The sequence below is a fragment of the Balaenoptera musculus genome, chromosome 15 (assembly GCF_009873245.2).
Source record: "Balaenoptera musculus isolate JJ_BM4_2016_0621 chromosome 15, mBalMus1.pri.v3, whole genome shotgun sequence".
Lineage (NCBI taxonomy): Eukaryota > Metazoa > Chordata > Mammalia > Artiodactyla > Balaenopteridae > Balaenoptera > Balaenoptera musculus.
The window spans coordinates 22520447-22548084 of NC_045799.1; the positions used below are offsets into that span (position 1 = coordinate 22520447).

Consider the following 27638-nt stretch of genomic DNA (forward strand, 5'->3'; position numbering starts at 1 on the left):
TCCCACTACTGGGCATATACCCTGAGAAAACCATAATTCAAAAAGAGACATGTATCACAATGTTCACTGCAGCACTATTTACAGTAGCCAGGACTTGGAAGCAACCTAAGTGTCCATCGACAGATAAATGGATAAAGAAGATGTGGCACATATATACAATGGAATATTTCTCAGCCATAAAAAGAAATGAAATTGAGTTATTTGTAGTGAGGTGGATGGACCTAGAGTCTGTCATACAGAGTGAAGTAAGTCAGAAAGAGAAAAACAAATACCGTGTGCTAACACATATATATATGGAATCCAAAAAAAAAAAAAAAAATGGTTCTGATGAACCTAGGGGCAGGACAGGAAGAAAGATGCAGATGTAGAGAATGGACTTGAGGACACAGTGGGGGCGGGGGAAGGGGAAGCTGGGACGAAGTGAGAGAGTAGCATGGACATATATACACTACCAAATGTAAAACAGATAGCTAGTGGGAAGCAGCTGCATAGCACAGGGAGATCAGCTCCGTGCTTTGTGACCACCTAGAGGGGTGGGGTAGGGAGGGTGGGAGGGAGACGCAAGAGGGAGGGGATATGGGGATATATGTATACATATAGCTGGTTCATTTTGTTATACAGCAGAAGCTAACAAAACATTGTAAAGCAATTATGCTACAATGAAGATGTAAAAAAACAAAACAAAACAATGATATAGTTTAGTTACAGTCCAAAAGAGGAAAAAAAAAAAAAAGAGTACTGCTTAAATCTGCTTTATTTCATAAGGGAAATAAGGGAACTCAAGATTTTTTTCCTTTTATCGTGGCCTCATTTCCAAGGCCTGCACTTCCTAATAATTCAATTCAGGACAGTCTGAGAATTACAACATGGCAAAAGGAAAAGTCATAGACGTGAGTGGTTAATTGGATGTAAAGGGTTACAGATCAGATGAATCAAAACATAGGAGGGGAAAATGGAAGGCTTTACATATAGGATATGACTTACTGAAAATCCAAAGTTAGCCCAGATTCACTCCTGAGGAGAAAACAACAACAACAGATAGTGTTTCTCAGTTTTTGTTTGTTTGGTGGATGACCTTTGAGAGGTGTTTCTTCTGTTCTTGGATCATTTTCAAGCCAGCAATGCCCCTCAGTTCAAGTCTGGATGATCTGAAGTCACAGCAAAGGAAGAATCAGTATCTTGCACATAGCAGGCATTCAGTAAACATTTTTGGAATGAAGAAATGAAGGGTTTTCAGGACTTAGTATGCATGAAGTGGGACAAGAATCAGGAGAATCAAATCCAGCTGCAAAGAAGAAATGGGCTATAGTACGTACTGCAACTCACTGAAAACCCACTTACTAAAGGGATGAAAAATGGGGCAATGAGTCTCAGGTTCTGTTTGATTTATAATTCCTGAGAGCTGTTTCCTTTTATCTTGGTTTCTTTTCAAGGCCAGAATGACCCTCTGAAGTTCAGATATGGATAAAAAGGAGATTGATTAGTTATGGCAAAGGCAAAAAACTTGAGGCTTCTCAGCTCTTGTGATCTTGTCCAGGACTAGCTACGAAACCCAGGATCTCATGGGGTAGACTTACTTTTACTGCATTTTTCCTCAAAAAATTCCAACCATGATGTCTGCATTTGACAGAGCCAGTGATATTTCTCAAGTTGTTCCAAACCTTTCCCACTCTCAACTCCCAACTGCATGTTGCTATTTTGCTCTCATCAGAGCACCTAGCAGTTCTGCTAAATCTAGATGTGAGGTGACCCCCTTCCAGACAAGAGCTGTGAAGAGGAAGGGCAGGCTCTGGATCCCCGGCTTGGCCACTTTCTCCCGAGCCTGACTATATTGATGATCTTTTTTTATTTTCAATCTCTGCCTGCTTGCCTGTCTCTGATTACTCGCATGCTTGCGTTTCCCAGTCCTAGAAAACACCCTTCCATTTGGCTCTCCTCCACCAGACTACTTAAAGAGAAGTTTTTACTTCCTACTTCAACTTTCTGACCTTCCTCCCATTAGCCCCTCAATCACAGTAATCTGGCTTCCACTCCCACTGTGCAAAAGGCAGCTGCTTCTGGCAAAGGTCACTGAAAACATATGAAAGATAATACATGAGGTCTTCTTTGAATTCCTCATCCTATTTGAATTCTCTGTAGTGTTGGTAGTACTCTATGGAGTACTTCTTTCCTGGCCTCTGAAATATTGCTCCTTGTTTTTATACCTCTCTGGACAGTTCTTTTTTTTTTTTTCATTCACTCCTAAAATTTTGCCCATCCCTGAAATGTTGGTGTTCCTAAAGGTTCTACCCCTGAGTCTCTTCTCATGCCAACACATTCCCTGAGTGATATGAACCTGCTCCCTTAGCTTCAGGTACTGCCTGAAAATTCCCAAATCTTCATGTCTAGGCTGTCTCCACTCCTGGAGCTCTCTCTTAAAGAAGCACAGTAGGTTAATTAGAAAACAAATGAGCCAGTACAGGAAGACCTTCATCCATTTCACCTCCACTAATCCTGACATTTCTTTGCTGACAGGAAAGGACGTTAGGAGGAGGGACGATAAGCCCTGTTACAGAACCCTTGGCACTGGCAATAGACCTCCCCTTAACGGCCCATAACCTCTAAGTAAAATCTCATGGGAGGTAAGTCTCTGTACGGACACTATGTGCCAACATCCCTTGCAGAAAATAATAATGAGATGGCCCTGAAGTCAGCTAGAAGAAAGCAGAGTTGCAAGTACCACATGGGTGGTTCAGTTTGCGTTTGAGTTTTTAGGGGGAGTTTGAGTTTTTACTCATTTGAGACCCAGCTTGCCACTGGTTCCCAAGTCCCACCCCTCCCCACGTGTGGAGAATGTAGAAGACTGGGAAATTGCCCAGGAGAGAGGGGCTACGCTCCAGGACCCAACAGCCTCCTTTTAAGCTGCCTGCAAGCATCCCATACACAACAGTTCCAGAACTGATCCTATCCCTCTGGCTGTACTCCCATTCTAGTTGACAGTATCACCTTTCACCCTCTTGGCCCAGATGGAAACCTGTTATTGGAGACTTCTCCTCTTCAGTAAGTGCCCCCTTCAGTTCTAGGACACAGTTGTCTCTCCAGACTGGCTCCTTTCTACGCTGGACCAACCTCCCACCATCTTCATCCCTCTACTCTCCACCCCATCCAATCCACGTGTGACACTGCAGCCAGAGGAACCTGTCCAAAACACATACCGATCATTCACCTCCTTTCATTAAAACCCCCACTGATAATGTGCACGCTTTTACCTTTATGAGATCCTTTGCAACCTAACTTGACCTGTCTTCCATTTTCATCTCTGGTGACTCCTTCCCTCATCCAAGCAACAAAGGTTTTCTTTGTAATTTTTCAAACACACCATGCTAAGTACTGAGTGCCAACTACAAGTTGGCCACTCATCTATAAACTTTGGAATACAGTGAACATGAAAGGAAGGCCCCTGCTCTCATGCAACTCACATTTTAGTAGGAAGAGCCAGCGAATAAACAAATAGGATAATTTCAGATAGTGACAAGATGCTATGAAGACAATGAAATGGGGTGGATGGGGGGAGATGCGGGTCAGCTATTTTAAATACAGTGCTCAGGGGTGGCCTGACAAGATGACTTTTAGCTGAACTTGAAGGATGAGGAGGAGCCAGACAAGCAAAGATCTGGCAGAGAGTATGTGGGGCTGTTTGAGCAGCACGTGAAAAAGGCTCTGAGGCAAGAACTAGTTTGGCAGCTTGGCATTTCCAAGGTTCCAAAACAAAGCAGTGCGGTTGGATCTTGTTATATACCTGAGGATGGGGACAATGCCCTAGATGAGGTGAGGCCAGATCACATGGGGTCTTATAGGCCAGGTCAAGAAGTCTGGATATTATTTTAAGGGCAAAAGGAATCTACTGAAGGATCTTGAGTGAAGTACTGACGTGCTCTAATTTACCTTTTCAAATGATCACTCTGGCTCTTCTCGGAGAAGGTGCTTTTGGTGAAGCGGAAGGGTAAGCCTCGAGACCAGCTCCATGCCTTCAGGCTTATGCTCAGGCCATTCCTAAGTCTGGAATAACAGTCTTTACTGGGTTCCAGGGTCCCAGCTCCCAGGAAGCTGAGAAAGTGGCCCCTTACTGCATTTCTTTCAGCCCAGGTCAAGCCTCGTTTAGCGATCAAGAAGAGATGGACAGGTATCCCCCAATAAACCTTGCCTCACCAACCCTTCAGTCATTCAAAAGACCACTCACTAGGCGCTGGAGACACTGAGGAGAGTCCGACGAGGCCCTCCCCCGCCCTCGCTGTCGAGAGACCACTTTTTTCAGGTCCCTCCTCCATCTCCTAACTCAAGGGGCAATTCTCGATCAGACTGTGTTTGGCGTCCCGGGGCAGGGACAAACCCAGGCCCGTGGGTTGGCCGGGCAGAAGAGGCTTCTCCCTAAGATGAACGGGGCCGCCTCGCAACTGGCAGCCCAGCGGGGCCCAAACCAAAGAGCCACCAAGAAAGGGCGGCGCAGCCGGCTCCAAGGCAGGATACGGACTACAACTCCCAGCAGATCCTGCGCGTGGACCGCCGATCCCTCCGCTCCCAATTTGCCCTGCCGGCGGTTCCACCGCTGTCCGCCAAGGGCCAAGTCCAGGTTTTCTAGGCCCCGAAGTCCGTCTTCTTATCACATTTCCTGAGAGGGACGGCTGGGATCCCTGGAGGAGAAACGGACCTTTTTGAGGAGAAACGCGGATGCAGACCATCGAGGAGACGTCGTGCTGCGGTCCCCGATTTTCGCGCGCTTTTGGCGCGGGGGGTTGTGGGTAGCGCGCCCAGGAGGGAGAAAGGAGCTGGGGGGCCTGTGATCGCGCCGCCCGCCGGGCCTGAGGGGATGGACGAGGACGATCCCCACGCTGAGGGGGCGGCGGTGGTCGCCGCGGCCGGGGAGGCGCTGCAGGCCCTGTGCCAGGAGCTGAACCTGGATGAGGGGAGCGCGGCCGAAGCCCTGGACGACTTCACCGCCATCCGGGGCAACTACAGCCTAGAGGTGAGCGGCGGCAGGTGGGGCAGCGGGACCGAGCTCGCCAGGCCCCACCCCCGCCCCGCCCCTACCCCACCCTATGGGGCGGTGGGAGTTTCCCCACCGGGAAGGGTCTCTGCCCAGCCTCGCGCCGAGGAGTGCGGAGCTGGAAGGGCGAGTGTAGATCAATCTCTCCATTTATTTTGAGGCGGGAAACCGAAGTCCGGAAAAGGAGTGGTTTGTCCAAGGTCACACGCCACTCAGGGGTCCCCTAGTCTTCAGACCAGTGCCACAAACGTCATGGGACTGCCCTTAAGTCTGCTTAAACAAACAGTTACTCTAATGGCAGAAGCTTACGTGAATTGTGTGCCCAGACGCCACTGCCCAGCGCTTTAAATATGTCCTCTCACTTGGTTCTCGCCGCCACACCTCTTCGAACATGTTGTGATCCCCGTTACACAGATGGGGAAGCTGAGCCCGGAAGAGGTTAAGCTCAAGGTCGCACCGTTAGAGGTGGAGCCGGAGTAAGGAGTCTGAGCCATAATCTCTCCACCCTTCCGCCTCGAGGTGTGGGTTGCTCTTTCGGCAGTATTGCCGCTGTACAGCAGTTTGATCAGAGCCAGTGTGCACACAATGCTTATCTCTCGGCCCCAGCTTCCTCCTCTCTCAGATGGGGATAATTAGGTTATCCTGATGCTAAGCACAGTGTCTGTCTCTAAACAAAATAAATGTAGGCTATCATTAGATTTTCCCCAACCGTTCTTGCATTAAGTCCTCACAACAGCCCTGTGAACATGGCAGGGCAGCGAGTATTAAACCTGCTTTGCAGGCAATATTATCAAGGCCCAGAGGATTGTCTTGCCCAGGGTCGTTCTGCTAATTGTCCTAGGAACCCAGACAAGCATAAGCCCAGTATAGAGGTAGAATGGTGGTGGAATGTATTTGCAATTGCTCCAGCAGCCTTATGGTCAAAGGTTTTCGTGATCCAAGAGGGCTGGACTCACCCAGAGTGCTCTGCTGACTCATCACCTGGTGAAATAATTAATCGGTGGGCTCTAAGGCATAGAGTTGGAAATTTGGAGGTGTGCGTGTGTGTGTGTGTGTGTCTGTGTGTATGTGTGTGTGTGTGTGTGAGGGAGAAGAAGAGAGACTCTTGCATGTCTCCAGGGTAGGACTGGATAGACTGGATGAAGGACAGTGATGTGCGTCTCTGGGTGACACGAGTGGAAAGCTGAGGAAAGAATAAGAAACTAAGGGAGATTATAAATTATGTCCTCTAGATTGGAAACACACTTTTTAAAAGTCTGAGAAAGCATTTCTGACATCGAGTCCTCATTTGGTCTGTCACTGAAAAGCACTGCTGAGTGCAGACGGTGGTCAAGGTATTAAACTGGGCACCTCTTTCAGATTCTTGAATATGCCCAGCTTGTTCCTACTTGTGTGCTTTCTCCATGCCAATCCCTCTGCCTGGAAACTTTTCCCTCACTCCCAACTCCAGCGAAAGTTGAAGAGCTGAATCTCCAGTTAGGCTGAGTTGATCAGGATATCTTAAATGTTTGACCGAATTCACAGCTGTGTGAATTAAGATTTTGTGAGTGTTTATTCTATCTAGAGTGTTTTATTTTCCTCTTCTTTTATGCTTTGTTTTTGGTGGAGGGCATTTTTATATATCTGCTGCTTCCTAAGAACCCCTCTGCCCAGCCCCTGTCCCCTCTAGTCTACCTGACAAGCTCCTGCTTACCCACCCCACTTCCCCCGTACATTTTGGTGATTTTTCACCACTTACCACTTTTGTCTCCCTCTGTGAACCCTTCCCTGACCCCCAGTCAAAATCAGTAACTACACTATATTCTCCCGTAACACTTTCTCTTCAATTCTTTTTAAAACATATATCTCACCAATTATAGATAATAGTATAATATCTGTTCCTCTTAGCTCTACACTTGGAGTACCCTGAGGTTAGAAACTGTTTTTGTATTTCTAAGGCCTAGCATAAAGGAACTAAATTAAATACTATAGGTGCTTTTTTTTTTAAAGGAAAAAAAATCAAAGCAGTAATTTTGGTTCTTAAATTTTCTCTGTCTTAATAGTGTTTTCATCTAGTAGCCTGTATCCAAAAGCTGTAGAGTACTTGGATGCTATACCCAAACAGTTAGTTCATCAAGGCTTCGAAAAGTATTCAGCCTTAAGCTTACCTGCCTCCTTTAATGCCTTGAGCAAATGAGACTTTTCACTATAGTACTTTAGGGTAGGAACATTAGGTAGCTTTATTGGTGGCTACCCATTTCTACCCACCCCTTTTGGATTATTGCGAGAAATCTTTATCAATCATTTTATTCTTTTAGAGTCTGATCTTAAAGAGGATCTGCACAACAGTATTGTGTTGTGCTATGAGATTTGAGTCTAGTTCTTAATTTTATGTAAAGCTCAGCAGTGAAGTCATAAAGTGAATCTAGCTTGGATATCTCAAGCCTAAAGCAGAGAATTAAGTGTTGAATTCCCAAATGTCACCTTTTTTGTAGCATTGTAAATTGAAGTGTCTGCTAAGATAGAGAGCCATACTTACTATTTTAAAGATTAGGGTAAATAATTCCCCAAATTTTTACCTCACAAAACTGACAGTCTCCTTTGTGTTGTGATGGGTATTAATTTTTATATGTGTAATTCTCTTGCCATCTTCTACTCTGTTCTTTCCTTTCTCTGCCAAACTGGTTAAAAAAGAAACCTAAAACTAAAATGGTAGGAACTTCAGCATCATCAAGGCCATGACTGGTGTTATAATATCGAGAAAGCTAATGCTGAGAAATTGAAAACTCTTCAATAATATTAGATTTGGGGTATAGGTGAGAGATCTATCTTTAGATTAATACGGATTTAGCATGTTACACAGGACTAAGAGTAAGGAGTTTTATACCCATTACTGCAACCAACTAAGTTTTGTGACCTTGGGCAAATATCTTCATTTCTCTGGCCTGTTAATTAATACAGGATGAAAATTAGACCACATAATTCTAAGATGTCTTTTGATTCTAGAATTCAAGCGTTTTAACGTAGTATATCCATTTTGCTGTTTTATCTTTTGCCTGCCAGGGAGAAGTTATACACTGGTTGGCATGTTCATTATATGTTGCTTGCCGCAAAAGCATTATTCCCACAGTTGGAAAGGGTATCATGGAAGGAAATTGTGTTTCACTTACCAGAATACTACGTTCAGCTAAATTAAGGTAAAGCACTTTGATTTTTCAAACATTATTTTATAAGTCCTAAATTTAATTTTAGGATTTAATTTCTCTTTATTTTAAATCGTTTAGCTTCATCCCATTCGAAGTTTGTTATCCATATAGGTATCCTTTCCCAATTCTCACATTCTTTCTCTGCCTTTCTTCCTTAACTTCTAACTTCAACCAGAGGCCTCTAAATCTTTTTAGATTTGGAGGTTCTAAATCTTTTTTCTCTGTAACTTTTTCATTAATATTTTAAATTTGAGAATAATTTCAAGCTTTCAGAAAAGTTGCAGAAATAAGAAAACTACAAAGAACATCCATGTACCCTTGACCTAGACTCACCTTTTATTGATATTTTACTCCATTTGCTTTATCATTTGATCTTTTTCTCTTGAATAGTATTTTTTTTCCTCAGCTATTTCAATTTAAGTGGTGTCCATTATAGCCCTTTACCCCTAAATACTTCGTGTGTATTTCCTTAAATAACTGCAGTACAGTTATCAACTTCAACAAAGTTAACATTGATACAGTAATTTTATATAATCTAGCATCTGTATTCTAGTTTTATTGGTTGATCCAGTAACATTCTTGATAGCATTTTTTTCCTTCAAGATCCAATCTTAAAAAAAAAAAATCCAATCTAGGATCAGGTATTGCATTCACTTACCATGTCTTTTTAGTCTCCTTTAAACAAGAACATTTCCACAGCCTTTGTCTTTTATGACACTGACATTTTTGAAGAGTATAGTTCACAATCACCCTGCCCCCCTTTTTAATAGATTGTTCCTCGTTTTGGATTTGTTTCATGTTTCCTTATGATTAGGTGCAGGTTTTACATTCCTAGATGGAAAACTACATAAGTGATTTTGTGTCCTCAGTATATCACATCTAGAGGCACATGATATCCTTCTGCCTCTCATTGGTGATGTTAATTTTGATCATCTGCTAACGATGTTCTCTTGTTTCTCTACTGTATGGTTAATATTTTGTCCCTTGCAAATACTAAGCAATTGGTGGGTCTTAGCTGTAGCTTTTACTCGCTCTGGTATCAACTGTATGGAACTATTTGCCTGAATACCAAACAACAGAAATGGAGTGATTCAGTTTTGGATAGTTGCTAATGTTCATAATGACTATTTGAGGTCATTGTCTATTTGCTATCCTGGGTTTCCAGGACAGAGGCGAAAGTGTAAAGCCCTATCCAGAGAGGGTTAAGTTTCAGTTCATGCTAAATTAAAAAAAAAAAAAAAAAATCCTCAGAACAATTTTGGTTTCTATAAATGGAAAAAGAATTAAGTCAAGACAATTTTTAAAACTTTAGTAAATATAATTTTTGTCGTTCATGATAAAAACAAAATGAAAATATAAGATAAAAGGAGTTAAGGTAATTTTTTTAAATTGAGCAAAACCTTGTCCATTGTCATATGATCTTTTTCTTTTGATGTTTCTCTTTTAAATTTATTTATTTATTTATTTATTTATTTTTGGCTGTTTTGGGTCTTCGTTTCTGTGCGAGGGCTTTCTCTAGTTGCGGCAAGCGGGGGCCACTCTTCATCGCGGTGTGTGGGCCTCTCACTATCGCGGCCTCTCTTGTTGCAGAGCACAGGCCCCAGACGCGCAGGCTCAGTAGTTGTGGCTCACGGGCCTAGTTGCTCCGTGGCATGTGGGATCCTCCCAGACCATGGCTCGAACCCATGTTCCCTGCATTGGCAGGCAGATTCTCAACCACTGCGCCACCAGGGAAGCCAGGGAAGTGATGTTTCTCATCACTGACCATATTAAATTTTTAAGCCTTTGTAATAATAAATTGTTGCGGAAACTGAACAGTGCAAGCTCATGATAAAAATTTCAAATAATGAAAAGAGTTCTGGAGGTAGATAGTGGTAATGGTTAATGCCACTGACCTGTACACATTAAAATGGTAAATTTTATATTGTATATACTTTTACTACAATAAAAGAAAAAAGGTTTAAAAATTTTCAAATAATACAGAAGGGTTGAAAATAGAAAGATATCTCTTTCTTTTTCCATCCCCCAGAATTTACCACTATTAGCAATTTACTGTTATTAAATTGTTAAGCAGGAAAAAATCTGTTTTTCAGTTTTTTGCGTTTTATTTGTAAGCATAAATGAGATCATTGCCATATGTATTTTTCTGTTGGTTTTCTTACTTTATATTCTGGAAATCCTTCTATATCACCATGTATAGCTCTACCTCATTAATTTTTTTTAATGACTGTGGGATATTTTAAGTTATAAGGATGTTTTATATATTTAGCCAGCCCCCTTATTGATGAGCATTTAGATTATATCCAGTCCCTTGTGATTACAAACAAGTGAACATTATTGTAAGTGTGTATTTCAGATAAATTCCTAAAAGTGTAGTGATGAGTCAAAAGATACTTTTTAAAATGTGGATTGGTTTTAAAAAAATTGTTTAAGTGTCACATTCCTAATTGCTAAAAGAGCAGTTGACCAACATCAATATGTTCATTCAGACAAATAAAAAAGAATTTCAAGTGATCATTATTATTTACATTGATTTATAATAATTTGGACTATTTTCAAAATTTCAACTTTAAATGTAATTTTAAATGACTAGATCTTTATAGATATGGGAGAATATCCATCAAATATTGTTAATAAATTATACTGCAAAATACTGTTTAAGTATAGATTTATACATACACATGTAAAACTAGCAAATTTTTATTGAATATTTACCTGTGTGACAGACAATATGTGCTAATAGTTTGCATATCTTTATTCATTTAATCCTCACAGTAATTGTATTAAATAAATCTCATTTTAAAGATGAGGAAACCAAGTCACCAAGAGATTAAATTACTTCCCAGAGGTTATATACCTAAGAAAGTGGCAAGCCTCCCAAATCATGCTGTGTTACATATGTATCTATACATTAGTATGTCTCCTTTTGAACTGTATCTATATTCAGCTTCAGTCTACAAAACAAAACAAATTTAACCAAAGCAACTTCCAACTTAAAAAGAAAGTTTCATGTAAAAATTTGTTCTGCTATTAAGGGTATTAAAAAATTATATCTATTTTATAATTTGAATTTTAAATTCATTTTAATAAAGCAGTTAGTTGTCTACATCTTATTGTTTTAAGTATTGAGAACTAATTTTTCCATATTTTTTACAAGTTTTTCAGTAACTTAAATCAAGACAACTTTCATTCATTCATTATTTTGTAGTATAATAATAGAACCTGAATGAAAAATGAGTTTTCATAATTTTAATTGGAACATTGATGATACTAATTTTTACAGAGTAATTTTCTTTTCTTTTTTTTTTAAATTAATTAATTTATTTATTTATTCTTGGCTGTGTTGGGTCTTCGTTTCTGTGCGAGGGCTTTCTCTAGTTGCGGCAAGCGGGGGCCACTCTTCATCGCGGTGCGCGGGCCTCTCACTGTCGCGGCCTCTCCCGTTGCGGAGCACAGGCTCCAGACGCGCAGGCTCAGCAGCTGTGGCTCACGGGCCTAGCCGCTCCGCGGCATGTGGGATCTTCCCGGACCGGGGCACGAACCGTGTCCCCTGCATTGGCAGGCGAATTCTCAACCACCGCGCCTCCAGGGAAGCCCCCAGAGTAATTTTCTCTTTTATCTTTTGCCATTAAAATTAGGTAGTGTGCCACTATTGGAACGTATGTTCCATATTGCCATCCCTACTCTATACTTTGCTTTTGGTGGCAGGGTTTGGGGGAAGTGTATGTGTATGTGATAAGATATGCATTACATAAAATTTACCATTTTAACCAATTTTAATTGTACAGTTCAGTGTCATTGAATACATTCACATTGTTGTTCAACCCTCACCACCATCCATCTCCAGAACTTTTTCGCCTTCCCAAACTTAAACTCCATACCAGTTAAACAATAACTTCCCTCTTCCTCCTCCTCCTAGCCCTCGACAACCACCATTCTACTTTCTGTCTCTCTGAATTTGACTGTTCTAGGTACCTCACATAAGTGGAATCATACAGTATTTGTCTTTTTGTGACTGGCTTATTTCACTTAGCCTAATGTCTTCAAATAACAGCATAATATCGCCAAGGAAGGACACAACAAATGAATACTTAGCATAATGTCTTCAAAGAAATGGCTGAGTCAGAAGCTGGGGCAGACCTATTTTTCTAACGAACCTGGAACAACTTATGCCAGAAAGTAAGGAAGTGCTCAAAAAAATGTTGGGGACATGTCCAGGGGACAAAGGAGCTAGTTTGAAAAGGCTCCCATTTGTAACCATACCTGGGATAACTTGAGCATCAAAATGAATAGGGACAGTAATGGATTATAACTCACTGAATAAAATCTATACTGATGATAAGTAGGGGAGAAGGGAAATCTCTTCCTTATGTTAGAATGCCAACTAAATAGTTACATAATTGTAGAGTATCTCCCGACAAGTCACTTATCAATTACAAAGGGAAAAATAATAACTTTGAAGTGGAAAACCTGGCAGATACCACCTAAATCAAGTACAGAGTTATTATCAATGATGGGACAAATGGTTATGACCCACTGAGAAGGATATAACATCACTTATGTAGTACTCTGTCAAAAATACATAGCCTAAATCTAATAATGAGGGAAGCATGTAGTGACATACTATAAAATAACTGACCTGTCCTCTTCCAAAATGTTGGTGTCACAAGAGACAGTCTAACGAACTGATGTAGACTGAAGGAAACTAAAAGGAAATAACACATAAATGCAGTTCATGCTACTAGATTACACCCTAGATTGGGAAATTTAAGATTGCTGTGAAGAACATTCTTGAGACAGTTGGTGAATTTTAAATTTAAATATGGACTAATAGTATTTTATCAATATAAAATTTTCTGATTTTGATAATTGCACTTAATCATGTAAGACCTCTTTCTCAGGAAATAGAAACTATATTTTTGAGTAAATACATTTTCTCTTTATGAAAATAGAAGAGAGGGCACGATATCTACACCTTACTCTCAAATGCTTTAGAAAAAAATTATATGTATGTTATATTAGGGTTCACCAGAGGAACAAAACCAATAGAATGTGTTAATATGTGTGTGTATATATATATATATATGTAGAGAGAGAGAGCGCGCACGCACGCAAAAGAACATGTACACACACATGCACAGGTTGGGAAGAGGAGAGGGAGAGGGATTTTAAGGAATTGGCTCACATGGTTGTGGAGACTTGGAGAGTCTAAAATATGGGGTAGGCCAGCAGGCTGGCAACCCAGGAAAGAGTCGCAATTTGAATCCAAAGGCAGTCTGCTGGCAGAATTCCTTCTTACTTGGGAGGAGGTCAGTCTTTTTCTGTTAAGACCTTCAAACTGATTTGATGAGGCCCACCTACATTATGGAGAGTAATCTGCTTTACCCAGAATCCACCAATCCAAATGTTTATTTCATTCCAAAAAATACCTTAATGGAAACATTGGAATAATGTTTGACTGAGTATCTGGGCGCCCATACACATCTCCTTACGCCATACTTAATCTGCAAATAAAAGCCATAACAAGATCATACATTAGCCTAACATGACATAAGTATACTTTGTACAACCAAAAATGCCTTAACCCTTTCCCCAAAAGAGGATGCAAAATCCTTGGGTGATGTTTACTCTTCTTCTTGATATCCTGTAACTTAAATACTCGGAAGTAAAGTTAACAATACTGTGGTATAAAGTCAGTACATGCTATGTTACATAACAAGTGGGTAAGAGAGGAAGGAATACAAAGATTTAATACACGCACACAAACACTTGTAGCAAAATAAGAAATACTCATTACAATTAGAGTCCTCGTTTCATAGCTGGTCACGTGGTTGTAGTTGGTATTAATAACCTTCTTCCACTGCCCGCTCCATATTTCCTTTGCCTTCAGCAAGCACCTCAGCTGGTCGTGGTTTTTTACCTGGTGAGGTGACCCGAAACCTTCATTCCTGAAGAGTCTGGGCCATTAGTAGTCCTGCCTGGATTAGATTGTTGTAGTTTTCCATTGACTTCAGTCACAGGGCATGGTAATAGTAAGAGCTACCCTAAGGGATTCCTGTATTCTATTCTTTACCTCCATTCTGGAGTAGCAATCCAATTTCTCCTTGGTCATCAGGATCAGTGACTCCAGCCAGCATAGTAACTCCCTTCTTTGCCTGTTGCTTTAGAGGCATGAGGAGCCCAAAGTGGTTGGATGGCAGTCTTAACTTCTAGTTCAATGGATTATTGTTGTATCTCTTGGTGGAAGCATTACTCTCTCTGGAACTAAGACCTCTAGGCCAACAGAGTATAATGTGACAGGGACAGGAAGCAAAAATTTTGCTGGTGGGTCAATAGGGGTAATAGTGAGTGGTGCCACTCTCCCCCCACCTCTTGATTCCTGGACCTGTGAATCCTGGCTATGGAAGAAACAGCACTATATTGTTTGCTGATTCAGAGCATATACAGCCTCCTAAAGAACCTTGCTCTGCTGCTGGCTGATTGGGCACTCAGCAGTGACTGTAGGCAGATTAGCTTTGGTCCAGATTGGCAGTGGAAATCCATGAGCCCGTACATAACTTTTCTAAAAAATTTTAATCTCATCAAAAAAACATCTTCACAGAAACATCCAGAATAATGTTTGACCAACTATCTGGGCACCGTGGCTCAGTCCAATTGACACCTAAAATTAACCATCACATGTGGATACATATACAGATGATGATTCGACCTAAGATTTGTGACTTGATGGTGTGATACTGTCTCATGATGCTGGGCAGCAGCAGTGAGCCATAGCTCCCAGTCAGCCATGCAGTCAGGAGGGTAACCAACCAATACACTTACAACCATTCTGTACCCATACAACCATTCTGTTTTTTACTTTCAATAGAGTATTCATTAAACTACATGAGATAGTCAACACTTTTTTTTATCAAATAGGCTTTGTGTTAGATGATTTTACCCATCTGTAGGCTAATGGAAGTGTTCTGAGCACATTTAAGGTGGGCTAGGCTAAGCTATGATGTTTGGTAGGTTAGGTATATTAAATGTATTTTCAGCTTATAATATTTTCAGCTTACAGTGGGTTTGTCGGGATGTAACCCCATGATAAATCAAGGAACACTTGTATGCACATATATACACAGAGAGAGAAATGGATGACAAAGCAAATACACAAAATGTTAATTATTGGTGAATAAAGGAGTTCTTGTATACTATTCTCCCAACTTTTTTGTAAGTTTGATGCTATTTCAAAATAAAAAGATTAAGGGATAAAAGGGAATGTTTAAATACATTTATGGTACATTCATATAGTGGAATAAAATGCAGCTCTTAAAATTATGGAAGGAGTATAACATGAACTGATATAAAAAGATCTCCGAAATAAATTACAGGAAAAAAAATGAAGTGCAGAGTATTGTAGGTAGTATGGTATCATTTGAGTGGGAAAAAAGTTTAAGTAGGTATATGTTTATAAATGCCTTAAAAAGCTCTGCAAGGATAAATAAGTAACTAGTAACAATGTAATTAGTCACTAAGGCAAAGTTGATTGCTTTAGTGGAAAAAAACTGGGAGGGCGGTGATAGCAGACATCATATATCCTTTAGTACCTTTTAAATTTTGTAATTATGCATATTACCCGTTAAAAAAAGAAAACCAGAAAGGAGAATTCTCACACACAGGGTATCATGATATACTTTTTTTTTTTTTTGGCTGTGTTGGGTCTTCATTGCTGCACGCAGGCTTTCTCTAGTTGCAGCGAGCGGGGGGCTACTCTTCGTTGCAGTGCAGTGGCTTCTCTTGTTGCGGAGCATGGGCTCTAGACGCATGGGCTTCAGTAGTTGTGGCTCGCGGGCTCCACAGCGCAGGCTCAGTAGTTGTGGTGCACGGGCTTAGTTGCTCTGCGGCATGTGGGATCTTCCCGGACCAGGGATCGAACCCGTGTCCCCTGAATTGGCAGGCAGATTCTTATCCACTGTGCCACCAGGGAAGCCCTGATAAAGATCTTTTAAAAAAACTCAGATTCTTAGATTTCAATCAGCATGTCTGGAGTTTGAACACCTATGGACAATTAGCTGATGATTTCTTCCACCACCTTTCTAAAAAAAAAAATTACAAGTATCGTTCTGTATATAGCGCTAGACACTTAAATGAGCTTTAACACTACAAAATTTCAGTCTAAGACCATACTAACATGAGGACATAAAAAAAATGCACTCATAATTAAATAAGCCAGAAAGGTAGAGCCATTATCCATTAAGTGATATTCTGGGTATGTACTACCTTCTTAGTTTATATTTGGTGGTAGAACCACACGTTGGAACACAAACATTTGAATTTTATTCCTGCCCTGTAACAGTCTGGTGCTTTGTGATCAAATTCCAGAATCCAGTATTGGGAGATTCTGTCTTTCCTCAAACTAGTTTTGTGAACTCATCAGTCTGCTGCCTAACATTTACTTTGTAATTTATATGCAGAGTATTGTATAGGTGCTGCAGGGAATAAAAGAAGTAGATAGGTACTCCCTGCATAGTAGAAGGTATTTTATGTATTGACTACTAATTCAAAATCTACATTCCCACAGTGATTCTGGGAACCAAAGTAATTTCATAGCACTTGGAGTGAGGTTTTTGTTTTTTCTCTCTCTCTCTCTTTTTTTTTTTTAAATAAAATCAGGCATTTAATAAAGATTTTTAGGCATAAGTAGAGTGTCTTCTTTTCCTTCCCTTATATGGACTCATTTTAAAGTTGCTTTTTTTCTGTTTTTTTAGTTTAATACAGTTTTTTAGTAAAATGAAGAAGTGGATGGACATGTCAAACTTGCCACAAGAATTTCGTGAACGTATAGAAAGGCTAGAAAGAAATTTTGAGGTGTCTACTGTAATTTTCAAAAAATTTGAGCCAATTTTTTTAGATATATTTCAAAATCCATATGAAGAGCCACCAAAGTTACCACGAAGCAGGAAGCAGAGGTGAGACACTTAATCCTCATATAATTGACATAGAAATTATGATACAAACTTATTAAGGGAATTTGCATTTTTAAAAGTCTACTTTTTAATTCCATTTAATAAAACATAGTTGTCTGTCCTTTGTGAATGAGATTTTATATGTAATTTGACTTTACTATTTGTTATATTTGCTGTTTCAATTTAAGTGACAAATGTGGAATGATATTTAGTAAGTTAGTCAGATAAAAAGTACATTTTTCCCCCTTTTTAGGAGGATTCCTTGCAGTGCTAAGGAGCTCTTTAATTTCTGTTGGACACTCTTTGTTTATACTAAGGGTAAGGTGACACTTTCAGGTGTTTTACATTTCTACTGTGGGAACTTGGTGCTATTTGACCTGAAAGGTTTCTGGGTTTTATGTCTCTTTTCTTCTAAAGGTAATTTTCGTATGATTGGAGATGATTTAGTAAACTCTTATCATTTACTTCTGTGCTGCTTGGATCTGATTTTTGCCAATGCCATTATGTGCCCAAATAGACGAGACTTGCTAAATCCGTCATTTAAAGGTAAGACCTTATTTATTTTTGAAGACTGATTATCAATTTTTAGAAAAAGGGTTTCAAAAATTGACCATATTCTCTTTTCCCTCCATTGCTCTTTATACCCTGTCAAATTAGGTTTACCGTCTGATTTCCATACTGCTGACTTTAGGGCTTCTGAAGAGCCTCCCTGCATCATTCCTGTACTGTGTGAACTACATGACGGACTTCTGGTAGAAGCCAAAGGAATAAAGGAGCACTACTTTAAGCCATATATTTCAAAGCTCTTTGACAGGAAGGTACTATACTTACAATTAAATGACTCAGATTTTGGGGGGTCAGCAGCAGCAGCCTCGAGGGGAAAAGCAATATTTTAAGCAAGTTCTTAACATTATAGGACTCAGGGTCAAGATTCCCAGGTTTCAGTCTCTGATGTGATGTGGAGTTGTCCTGTGATTTTCTGTGATGTGCAAAACTGAGCTGTTGAAGAATGTGACCATCTGTATGTACTGTCAAGTAAATGCACTGTCAGAGGCAACTGTAGGAGGTTCTGATAGAGAATTATAAAGAACAGAACATCAGAGTAAGCCTGATAAAGAATTATGAAAAGCAGGAGGTCAGAGTAAGCTAGTTTACTGCCACAATTTGAATAACTGCTGACTGTTTACTGAAAGTAGGATGATGTATCAATATAACAACTGTAGCTTTAATTCAATATGAGTAGAGCAGAAAATCCCTTACAGTTGTGGGCTACCTACATGCATTCTGGATTTTTTTTCTCAATAATTTACCTCGCTATTTCTATATGTTTGAGTTGGCTTTTTCCTTTGGGTCTCAGTTTATTTCCCCAACGCTGAGCCATTTAATCCAGCTACGACTTGAGTTTTCTCTTTGGTTGGGAAAAAAAAAAATAGGAATATGGATTAATTAGGTCATTATTATAGTTCCCCTCTTTGCAAATACTATTATGAGATTTTCCTCTGAGCATAAAGTCTTCCCTAACTGGTTTCTTCTCTTACACATACTTCTTCTTTTTTTTTTTTTTAATATTTATTTATTAATTTAATTTTATTTTTTGGTAACATTGGGTCTTTTTTTTTTTTTTTAATATTAGAATTTTATTTTTTACACATATTAGTGTATATATGTCAATGCCAATCTCCCAATTCATCACACCACCACACACCCTTCCCCCCACCGCTTTCCCCCCTTGGTGTCCATATGTTTGTTCTCTACAACTGTGTCTCAATTTCTGCCCTGCAAACCCATTCATCTGTACCATTTCTCTAGGTTCCACATGTATGCATTAATATACAATATTTGTTTTTCTCTTTCTGACTTACTTCACTCTGTATGACAGTCTCTAGATTCATCCACGTCTCTACAAATGACCCAATTTCGTTCCTTTTTTATGGCTGAGTAATATTCCATTGTATATATATACCACATCTTCTTTATCCATTCGTCTGTCAATGGGCATTTAGGTTGCTTCCATGACCTGGCTATTGTAAATAGCGCCGCAGTGAACATTGGGGTGCATGTGTCTTTTTGAATTATGGTTTTCTCTGGGTATATGCCCAGTAGTGGGATTGCTGGGTCATATGGTAATTCTATTTTTAGTTTTTTGAGGAACCTCCATACTGTTCTCCATAGTGGCTGTATCAATTTACATTCCCACCAACAGAGCAAGAGGGTTCCCTTTTCTCCACACCCTCTCCAGCATTTGTTGTTTGTAGATTTTCTGATGATGCCCATTCTAACTGGTGTGAGGTGATACCTCATTGTAGTTTTGATTTGCATTTCCCTAATAATTAGTGATGTTGCGCAGCTTTTCATGTGCTTCTTGGCCATCTGTATGTCTTCTTTGGAGAAATGTCTATTTAGGTGTTCTGCCCATTTTTTGATTGGGTTTTTTGTTTTTTTAATATTGAGCTGCATGAGCTGTTTATATATTTTGGAGATTAATCCTTTGTCCGTTGATTTGTTTGCCAATATTTTCTCCCATTCTGAGGGTTGTCTTTTTGTCTTGTTTGTAGTTTCCTTTGCTTTGCAAAAGCTTTTAAGTTTCATTAGGTCCCATTTGTTTATTTTTGTTTTTATTTCCATTACTCTAGGAGGTGGATCAAAAAAGATCTTGCTGTGATTTATGTTGAAGAGTGTTCTTCCTATGTTTTCCTCTAAGAGTTTTATAGTGTCTGGTCTTACATTTAGGTCTTTAATCCATTTTTAGTTTATTTTTGTGTATGGTGTTAGGGAGTGTTCTAATTTCATTCTTTTACATGTAGCTGTCCAGTTTTACCAGCACCATTTAGTGAAGAGTCTGTCTTTTCTCCATTGTATATCCTTGCCTCCTTTGTCATAGGTTAGTTGACCATAGGTGCGTGGGTTTATCTCTGGGCTTTCTATCCTGTTCCATTGATCTATATTTCTGTTTTTGTGCCAGTACCATATTGTCTTGATTACTGTAACTTTGTAGTATAGTCTGAAGTCAGGGAGTCTGATTCCTCCAGCTCTGTTTTTTCCCCTCAAGACTGTTAGCTATTCGGGGTCTTTTGTGTCTCCATACAAATTTTAAGATTTTTTGTTCTAGTTCTGTAAAAAATGCCACTGGTAACTTGATAGAGATTGCATTGAATCTGTACATTGCTTTGGGTAGTATAGTCATTTTCACAATATTGATTCTTCCAACCCAAGAACATGGTATATCTCTCCATCTGTTTGTATCATTTTTAATTTCTTTCATCAGTGTCTTATAGTTTTCTGCATACAGGTCTTTTGTCTCCCTAGGTAGGTTTGTTCCTAGGTATTTTATTCTTTTTGTTGCATTGGTAAATGGGAGTGTTTCCTTAATTTCTCTTTCAGATTTTTTGTTGTTAATGTATAGGAATGCAAGAGATTTCTGTGCATTAATTTTGTATCCTGCAACTTTACCAAATTCATTGATGAGCTCTAGTAGTTTTCTGGTGGCATCTTTAGGATTCTCTATGTATAGTATCATGTCATCTGCAAACAGTGACAGTTTTACTTCTTCTTTTCCAATTTGTATTCCTTTTATTTCTTTTTCTTCTCTGATTGCCGTGGCTAGGACTTCCAAAACTATGTTGAATAATAGTGGGGAGAGTGGACCTCCTTGTCTCGTTCCTGATCTTAGAGGAAATGCTTCCAGTTTTTCACCATTGAGAATGATGTTTGCTGTGGGTTTGTCATATATGGCCTTTATTATGTTGAGGTAGTTTCCCTCTATGCCCACTTTCTGGAGAGTTTTTATTATAAATCGGTGTTGAATTTTGTCAAAAGCTTTTTCTGCATCTATCGAGATGATCATATGGTTTTTATTCTTCAGTTTGTTAATATGGTGTATCACATTGATTGATTTGCATATATTGAAGAATCCTGCATCCATGGGATAAATCCCACTTGATCATGGTGTATGATCCTTTTAATGTGCTGTTGGATTCTGTTTGCTAGTATTTTGTTAAGGATTTTTGCATCTATATTCATCAGTGATATTGGTCTGTAATTTTCTTTTTTTGTAGTATCTTTGTCTGGTTTTGGTATCAGGGTGATGGTGGCCTTATAGAATGAGTTTGGGAGTGTTCCTTCCTCTGCAATTTTTTAGAAGAGTTGGAGAAGGATGGGTGTTAGCTCTTCTCTAAATGTTTGATAGAATTCACCTGTGAAGCCATCTAGTCCTGGACTTTGTATGTTGGAAGATTTTTAATCACAGTTTCAATTTCATTACTTGTGATTGGTCTGTTCATATTTTCTATTTCTTCTGGTTCAGTCTTGGAAGGTTATACCTTTCTAAGAATTTGTCCATTTCTTCCAGGTTGTCCATTTTATTGGCATAGAGTTGCTTGTAGTAGTCTCTTAGGATGCTTTTTGTTTCTGTGTTGTCTGTTGTAACTTCTCCTTTTTCATATCTAATTTTATTGATTTGAGTCCTCTCCCTCTTTTTCTTGATGAGTCTGGCTAATGGTTTATCAATTTTGTTTATCTTCTCAAAGAACCAGCTTTTAGTTTTATTGATCTTTGCTATTGTTTTCTTTGTTTCTATTTCATTTGTTTCTGCTCTGATCTTTATGATTTCTTTCCTTCTGCTAACTTTGGGTTTTGTTTGTTCTTCTTTCTCTAGTTCCTTTAGGTGTAAGGTTAGATTGTTTATTTGAAATTTTTCTTGTTTCTTGAGGTAGGCTTGTATTGCTATAGACTTCCCTCTTAGAACTGCTTTTGCTGCATCCCATAGGTTTTGGATCGTCGTGTTTTCATTGTCATTTGTCTCTAGGTATTTTTTGCTTTCCTCTTTGATTTTTTCAGTGATCTCTTGGTTCTTTAGTAACGTATTGTTTAGCCTCCATGTGTTTGTGTTTTTTATGTCTTTTCCCCTGTAATTTATTTCTAATCTCATAGCGTTGTGGTCAGAAAAGATGCTTGATATGATTTCAATTTTCTTAAATTTACTGAGGCTTGATTTGTGACCCAAGATGTGATCTATCCTGGAGAATATTCTGTGTGCACTTGAGAAGAAAATATAATCTGCTGTTTTTGGATGGAGTGTCCTATAAATATCAATTAAATCTATCTGGTCTGTTGTATCATTTAAAGCTTGTGTTTCTTTATTAATTTTCTGTCTGGATGATCTGTCCATTGGTGTAAGTGAGGTGTTAAAGTCCCCCACTATTATTGTGTTACTGTCGATTTCCTCTTTTATAGCTGTTAGCAGTTGCCTTATGTATTGAGGTGCTCCTATGTTGGGTGCATAAAAATTTATAGTTATTATATCTTCTTCAAGGATTGATGCCTTGATCATTATGTAGTGTCCTTCCTTGTCTCTTGTAACATTCTTTATTTTAAAGTCTATTTTATCTCATATGAGTATTGCTACTCCAGCTTTCTTTTGATTTCCATTTGCCTGGAATATCTTTTTCCATCCCCTCACTTTCGGGCTGTATGTGTCCCTAGGTCTGAAGTGGGTGTCTTGTAGACAGCATATATGTGGGTCTTGTTTTTGTATCCATTCAGCGAGCCTGTGTCTTTTGGTTGGAGCATTTAATCCATTCACGTTTAAGGTAATTATCGATATGTATGTTCCTATTATGACTTTCTTAATTGTTTTGGGTTTGTTTTTGTAGGTCCTTTTCTTCTCTTGTGTTTCCCACTTAGAGAAGTTCCTTTAGCATTTGTTGTAGAGCTGGTTTGGTGGTGCTGAATTCTCTTAGCTTTTGCTCGTCTGTAAAGCTTTTGATTTCTCCATCGAATGTGAATGAGATCCTTGCTGGGTAGAGTAATCTTGGTTGTAGGTTCTTCCCTTTCATCACTTGAAGTATATCATGCCACTCCCTTCTGGCTTGTAGAGTTTCTGCTGAGAACTCAGCCGTTAAACTTATGGGAGTTCCCTTGTATGTTATTTGTCATTTTTCCCTTGCTGCTTTCAATAATTTTTCTTTGTCTTTAATTTTTGCCAATTTGATTACTATGTGTCTCGGCCTGTTTCTCCTTGGGTTTATCCTGTAAGGGACTCTCTGTGCTTCCTGGACTTGGGTGGCTGTTTCCTTTCCCATGTTAGGGAAGTTTTCGACTATAATCTCTTCAAATATTTTCTCGAGTCCTTTCTCTCTCTCTTCTCCTTTTGGGATCCCTATAATGCGAATGTTGTTGCGTTTAATGTTGTCCCAGAGGTCTCTTAGGCTGTCTTCATTTCTTTTCATTCTTTTTTCTTTATTCTGTTCCATGGCAGTGAATTCCACCATTCTGTCTTCCAGTTCACTTATCTGTTCTTCTGCCTCAGTTATTCTGCTATTGATTCCTTCTAGTGTAGTTTTCATTTCAGTTATTGTATTGTTCACCTCTGTTTGTTTGTTCTTTAATTCTTCTAGGTCTTTGTTTAGCATTTCTTGCATCTTCTCTATCTTTGCCTCCATTCTTTTTCCGAGGTCCTGGATCATCTTCACTATCATTATTCTGAATTCTTTTTCTGGAAGGTTGCCTATCTCCACTTCATTTAGCTGTTTTTCTGGAAGTTTATCTTGTTCTTTCATCTGGTACATAGCCCTCTGCCTTTTCATCTTGTCTGTCTTTCTGTGAATGTGGCTTTTGTTCCACAGGCTGGAGGATTGTAGTTCTTCTTGCTTCTGCTGTCTGCCCTCTGGTGGATGAGACTATCTACGAGGCTTGTGCAAGTTTCCTGATGGGAGGGACTGGTGGTGGGTAGAGCTGGCTGTTGCTCTGGTGGGCAGAGCTCAGTAAAACTTTAATCCGCTTGTCTGCTGATGGGTGGGGCTGGGTTCCCTCCCTGTTGGTTGTTTGGCCTGAGGCGACCCAACACTGGGGCCTACCTGGCCTCTTTGGTGTGGCTAATGGCGGACTCTGGGAGGGCTCATGCCAGGGAGTACTTCCCAGAACTTCTTTTGCCAGTGTCCTTGTCCTCACGGTGAGACACAGCCACCCCCCACCTCTCCAGGAGACCCTCTAACACTAGCAGGTAGGTCTGGTTCAGTCTCCTATGGGGTCACTGCTCCTTCCCCTGGGTCCCGATACGCACAGTACTTTGTGTGTGCCCTCCAAGAGTGGAGTCTCTGTTTCCCACAGTCCTGTCAAAGTCCTGCAGTCAAATCCCGCTAGCCTTCAAAGTGTGATTCTCTAGGAATTCTTCCCATTGCTGGACCCCCAGGATGGGAAGCCTGATGTTGCGCTCAAAACCTTCACTCCAGTGGGTGGACTTCTGTGGTATAAGTGTTCTCCAGTTTGTGAGTCACCCACCCAGCAGTTATGGGATTTGATTTTATTGTGATTGTACCCCTCCTACCGTTTCACTGTGGCTTTTCCTTTGTCTTTGGATGTGAGGTATCTTTTTTGGTGAGTTCCAGTGTCTTCCTGTTGATGATTGTTCAGCAGTTAGTTGTCATTCCACTGCTCTCGCAAGAGGGAGTGAGAGCACGTCCTTCTACTCTGCCATCTTGAACCAATCTCCAGCCTTGGGTCTCAGTTGCGGCATTAGGGATCCTCCACTGCGGCACGCGGGCTTCTCTCCATTTGTGGTGCATGGGCTCCAGAGTGCGTCGGCTCTGTAGTTGTGGCCCGTGTGCTCAGTAGTTGTGGCGCACAGGCTTAGTTGCCCCACGGCATGTGGGATCTTAGTTCCCCGACCAGGGATCGAATCCCCTGCATTGGAAGGGGGATTCTTAACCACTGGACTGCCAGGGAAGTCCCTCTTGGACATCCTTTTGTATTTAGTCTTATCTTTCAGCAAACAAACAAGTATTTATTTATGTGTGTATATACACAGTATATATTTTTGTGTGTATATGTATGTCTGTGTAAAATATCTCTTTGTAGAACTTTAATCTCCAGCAAAATAAACTTTTAAAGGAACTCAAGGATTATGTCTATTGTGCTTTGCCGAAGCAAGGCACTAGTGGCCCCTGGCTAGGATGACCATTCATCTTGGTTTGCCTGAATTATCTGGGTTTTGGCTGTTGTCTTGGCATAATTATTATAATGTCTTATTTCACTCCAAAAGTATCCTGGTTTGGACAGTGGTTCTCCTGCCCATGGGCCAGATGCTTTATTTGGCCTGTTTAGGGTGTTTTAATTTTTTATTTCATTTTTATTTTGTTCAATTTTTAACTTACACATAAAGATCTTTTGTATGAAAATTTTTTAAAAATCAGAAGCTATGGCAATACTGGTTTGCAATTTCTACGTGGTAACTGTTGTCAAGCTAAATGATGGCCACTTCTTTTGGCCACCTCTTTTAGGATGGGAAGTGTGCTTTCTGCCCTCTTCATTTATGTATGTTGATCCCTGACCCCTGAAATTATTTGAGTTTGCAACCCTTGTTATGTAGTAATCTAAGTATAGTGTGGATACACAGAAAGTATTGCTAACAGTGTAGTTTTCCTCTGTCACCAGTAACAGTACCTATATTCCTTTCAAATCTTTTGCTTGCCTGACATACATTATCATTCAGTAACTGTTAGTTTCCAATTTCCATAGACCAATGTTTAAAATTGGACAGCTTTCATGAGAATCACTTGAGGAATTTGTTAAAACTGCTGCCTTAGTTCAGACCTTGAGGTCTGTCAGTCTGCATTTTTAACAAGTTCCCCTACATGACTGTTATGTCACTAAAATTTGGAAACCACTGCTATAGACTACAAAGTATTTTCAAAACTTGACTTTAAATGTTTTTTAATATTTTATTTGCATACTAAGTAGGATTTACAGGTCTGAAAGAAATATTTAGTAATTCTATTTTGTGTGTGTGTGTTATTTATGATAACTACCAATGTGAAAATTTAGATAAATGTAGTATTTTTGTGTGTATGTTAATATGCTTACTTACATGAAGTCACAAAATCGCTTTTTCCCCCCAGATTTTAAAGGGAGAATGCCTTCTGGACCTTTCTAGTTTTACTGATAATAGGTAAGTGTCTAGCACTGATGGTATCTGGCATATCATAAGCTGACAATATGATTTGTTGCACTTTGTTAAGTGAAATGTTTTATGAAGGTAACTGCTCCAAATTCAAGTTCCTTCTGTCTTGGTGGCATTGAGTGGGTGTTATCACTAAGCCTTGCTGTCTTTAAGTACATTTATTTTAAGATCCCATTGGCTCTTAAAACAGCTGCTCTCCTGAGAAACTCATAAACAGACCCAGTGACTTCTATATTTGACTTTACATTCTTTCATTAATCAAATATTGGCAAATTCAGAATGTGCTTATATTTCAAGGCCACACACAGTTGTTTCCTCAATGATCAGGTCTTAATTAGGTTCAACTAGTTTCCAGATTAAGTGTATATTCTTTTCACTCACCTTTCAAAGTAATTTATTGCCATGTATGTGAATGTGAAGAATGTCTGTGATCGGATAGAAACCTCTGATATTGTTAGATGGGCAAAGTTAATAAAAACTAGAAAGTCATGAGCTTTTCTAGTCTGTGGAGTCAAAATCTATCAAGTCAAGATAAATCCATTGTGTAACTTAGTTTTATTCTAGCAGCTTAAAATAATTCTCTTTTCAGCAAAGCAGTGAACAAGGAGTATGAAGAATATGTTTTAACTGTTGGTGACTTTGATGAGAGGATCTTTTTGGGAGCAGATGCAGAAGAGGAAATTGGAACTCCTCGAAAGTTCACTGGTGATGCCCCATTAGGGAAACTGACAGCACAGGCTAATGTGGAGTGTAACCTTCAACAACACTTTGAAAAAGTAATTAACCTAGCCTGGCCTCAGTCTTGAGTGATCTTTTTCTCTGTGTGTGTGATTCTACTAACAGCAGAAGCATCTTTCAAGTTAAATCTTGAGTTTCTTCTACTAATTCATATTTCCCATGAAAGCCTTAAAAGGTATTTTTCAAAACTATGGCATTTAGCATTTTTACCTCATTTCTTGCAATTTTTCATATTTGGATATTTTCCCAGAATGCCTGGGTTTTCAGTAGAGTATGTGTCTTTGGATATGAAGAAGGATTTATGCTTTCTTCCTATTTTTTCTTTGCATCACTTCAGCCACTCTTCTCTTGCTTTAAAATTTAGTTTGCTTTCCTACCCATGACGAACTATGTGCTCTTCCCAAACTTCAGCCATATAACTCTGGATTTGATTGTTAATAGCCAAGGCTTAATTCTATATTTATGTGTGAGGTGGGTTGGAGGATGAGGTCTAATGGAAAATTCACTGGTCCAGAAGATAGAAACCTAAGTTTTAGTCCCAGCTCTGCCATTACCTTTGTCAGCTTAAACAAGTTTTTTAACTTCTCTGTGCCTATTTCCTCATATGTAAAATGAAAATGTGCCCGTTATATTTCAAATGAATGTTATGAAGATAAAATGAGATTATGGATAGAAAGCACTTTGGGAAAGTGTTATTTAAAGGTAGGATGTTATTAGCATAATATTGCTAAAAATTTGGTGGGTAACCAGAAGAGGGGGAAAAAGTAACCTACTAAACATGAATAGAG

At 39.4% G+C, this 27638-nt stretch overlaps 1 protein-coding gene and 1 long non-coding RNA gene across 4 annotated transcripts in view; one reads left to right on the top strand and one right to left on the bottom strand.

The window, feature by feature from the left end:
• Positions 1-812: 812 nt before the first annotated feature.
• Positions 813-5420, bottom strand: LOC118881872. Its single transcript, XR_005016623.1, has 3 exons — positions 5333-5420; positions 3925-4670; positions 813-1148 (listed from the first exon to the last, which is right to left on the bottom strand). It is a non-coding gene; the product is annotated as an uncharacterized LOC118881872 (long non-coding RNA).
• Positions 4747-27638, top strand: part of RBL1 (RB transcriptional corepressor like 1) — a 76316-nt gene continuing 53424 nt past the window's right edge. For all 3 annotated transcript variants that reach the window (XM_036827165.1, XM_036827163.1, XM_036827164.1), the window contains exons 1-8: positions 4747-5002; positions 8066-8199; positions 16959-17159; positions 17410-17474; positions 17574-17702; positions 17814-17974; positions 26051-26100; positions 26702-26888. In XM_036827165.1, the coding sequence (XP_036683060.1) occupies positions 4847-5002; positions 8066-8199; positions 16959-17159; positions 17410-17474; positions 17574-17702; positions 17814-17974; positions 26051-26100; positions 26702-26888 (1083 nt within the window). In that variant the 5' untranslated portion in view covers positions 4747-4846. The remainder of the gene's footprint in view (positions 5003-8065; positions 8200-16958; positions 17160-17409; positions 17475-17573; positions 17703-17813; positions 17975-26050; positions 26101-26701; positions 26889-27638) is intronic.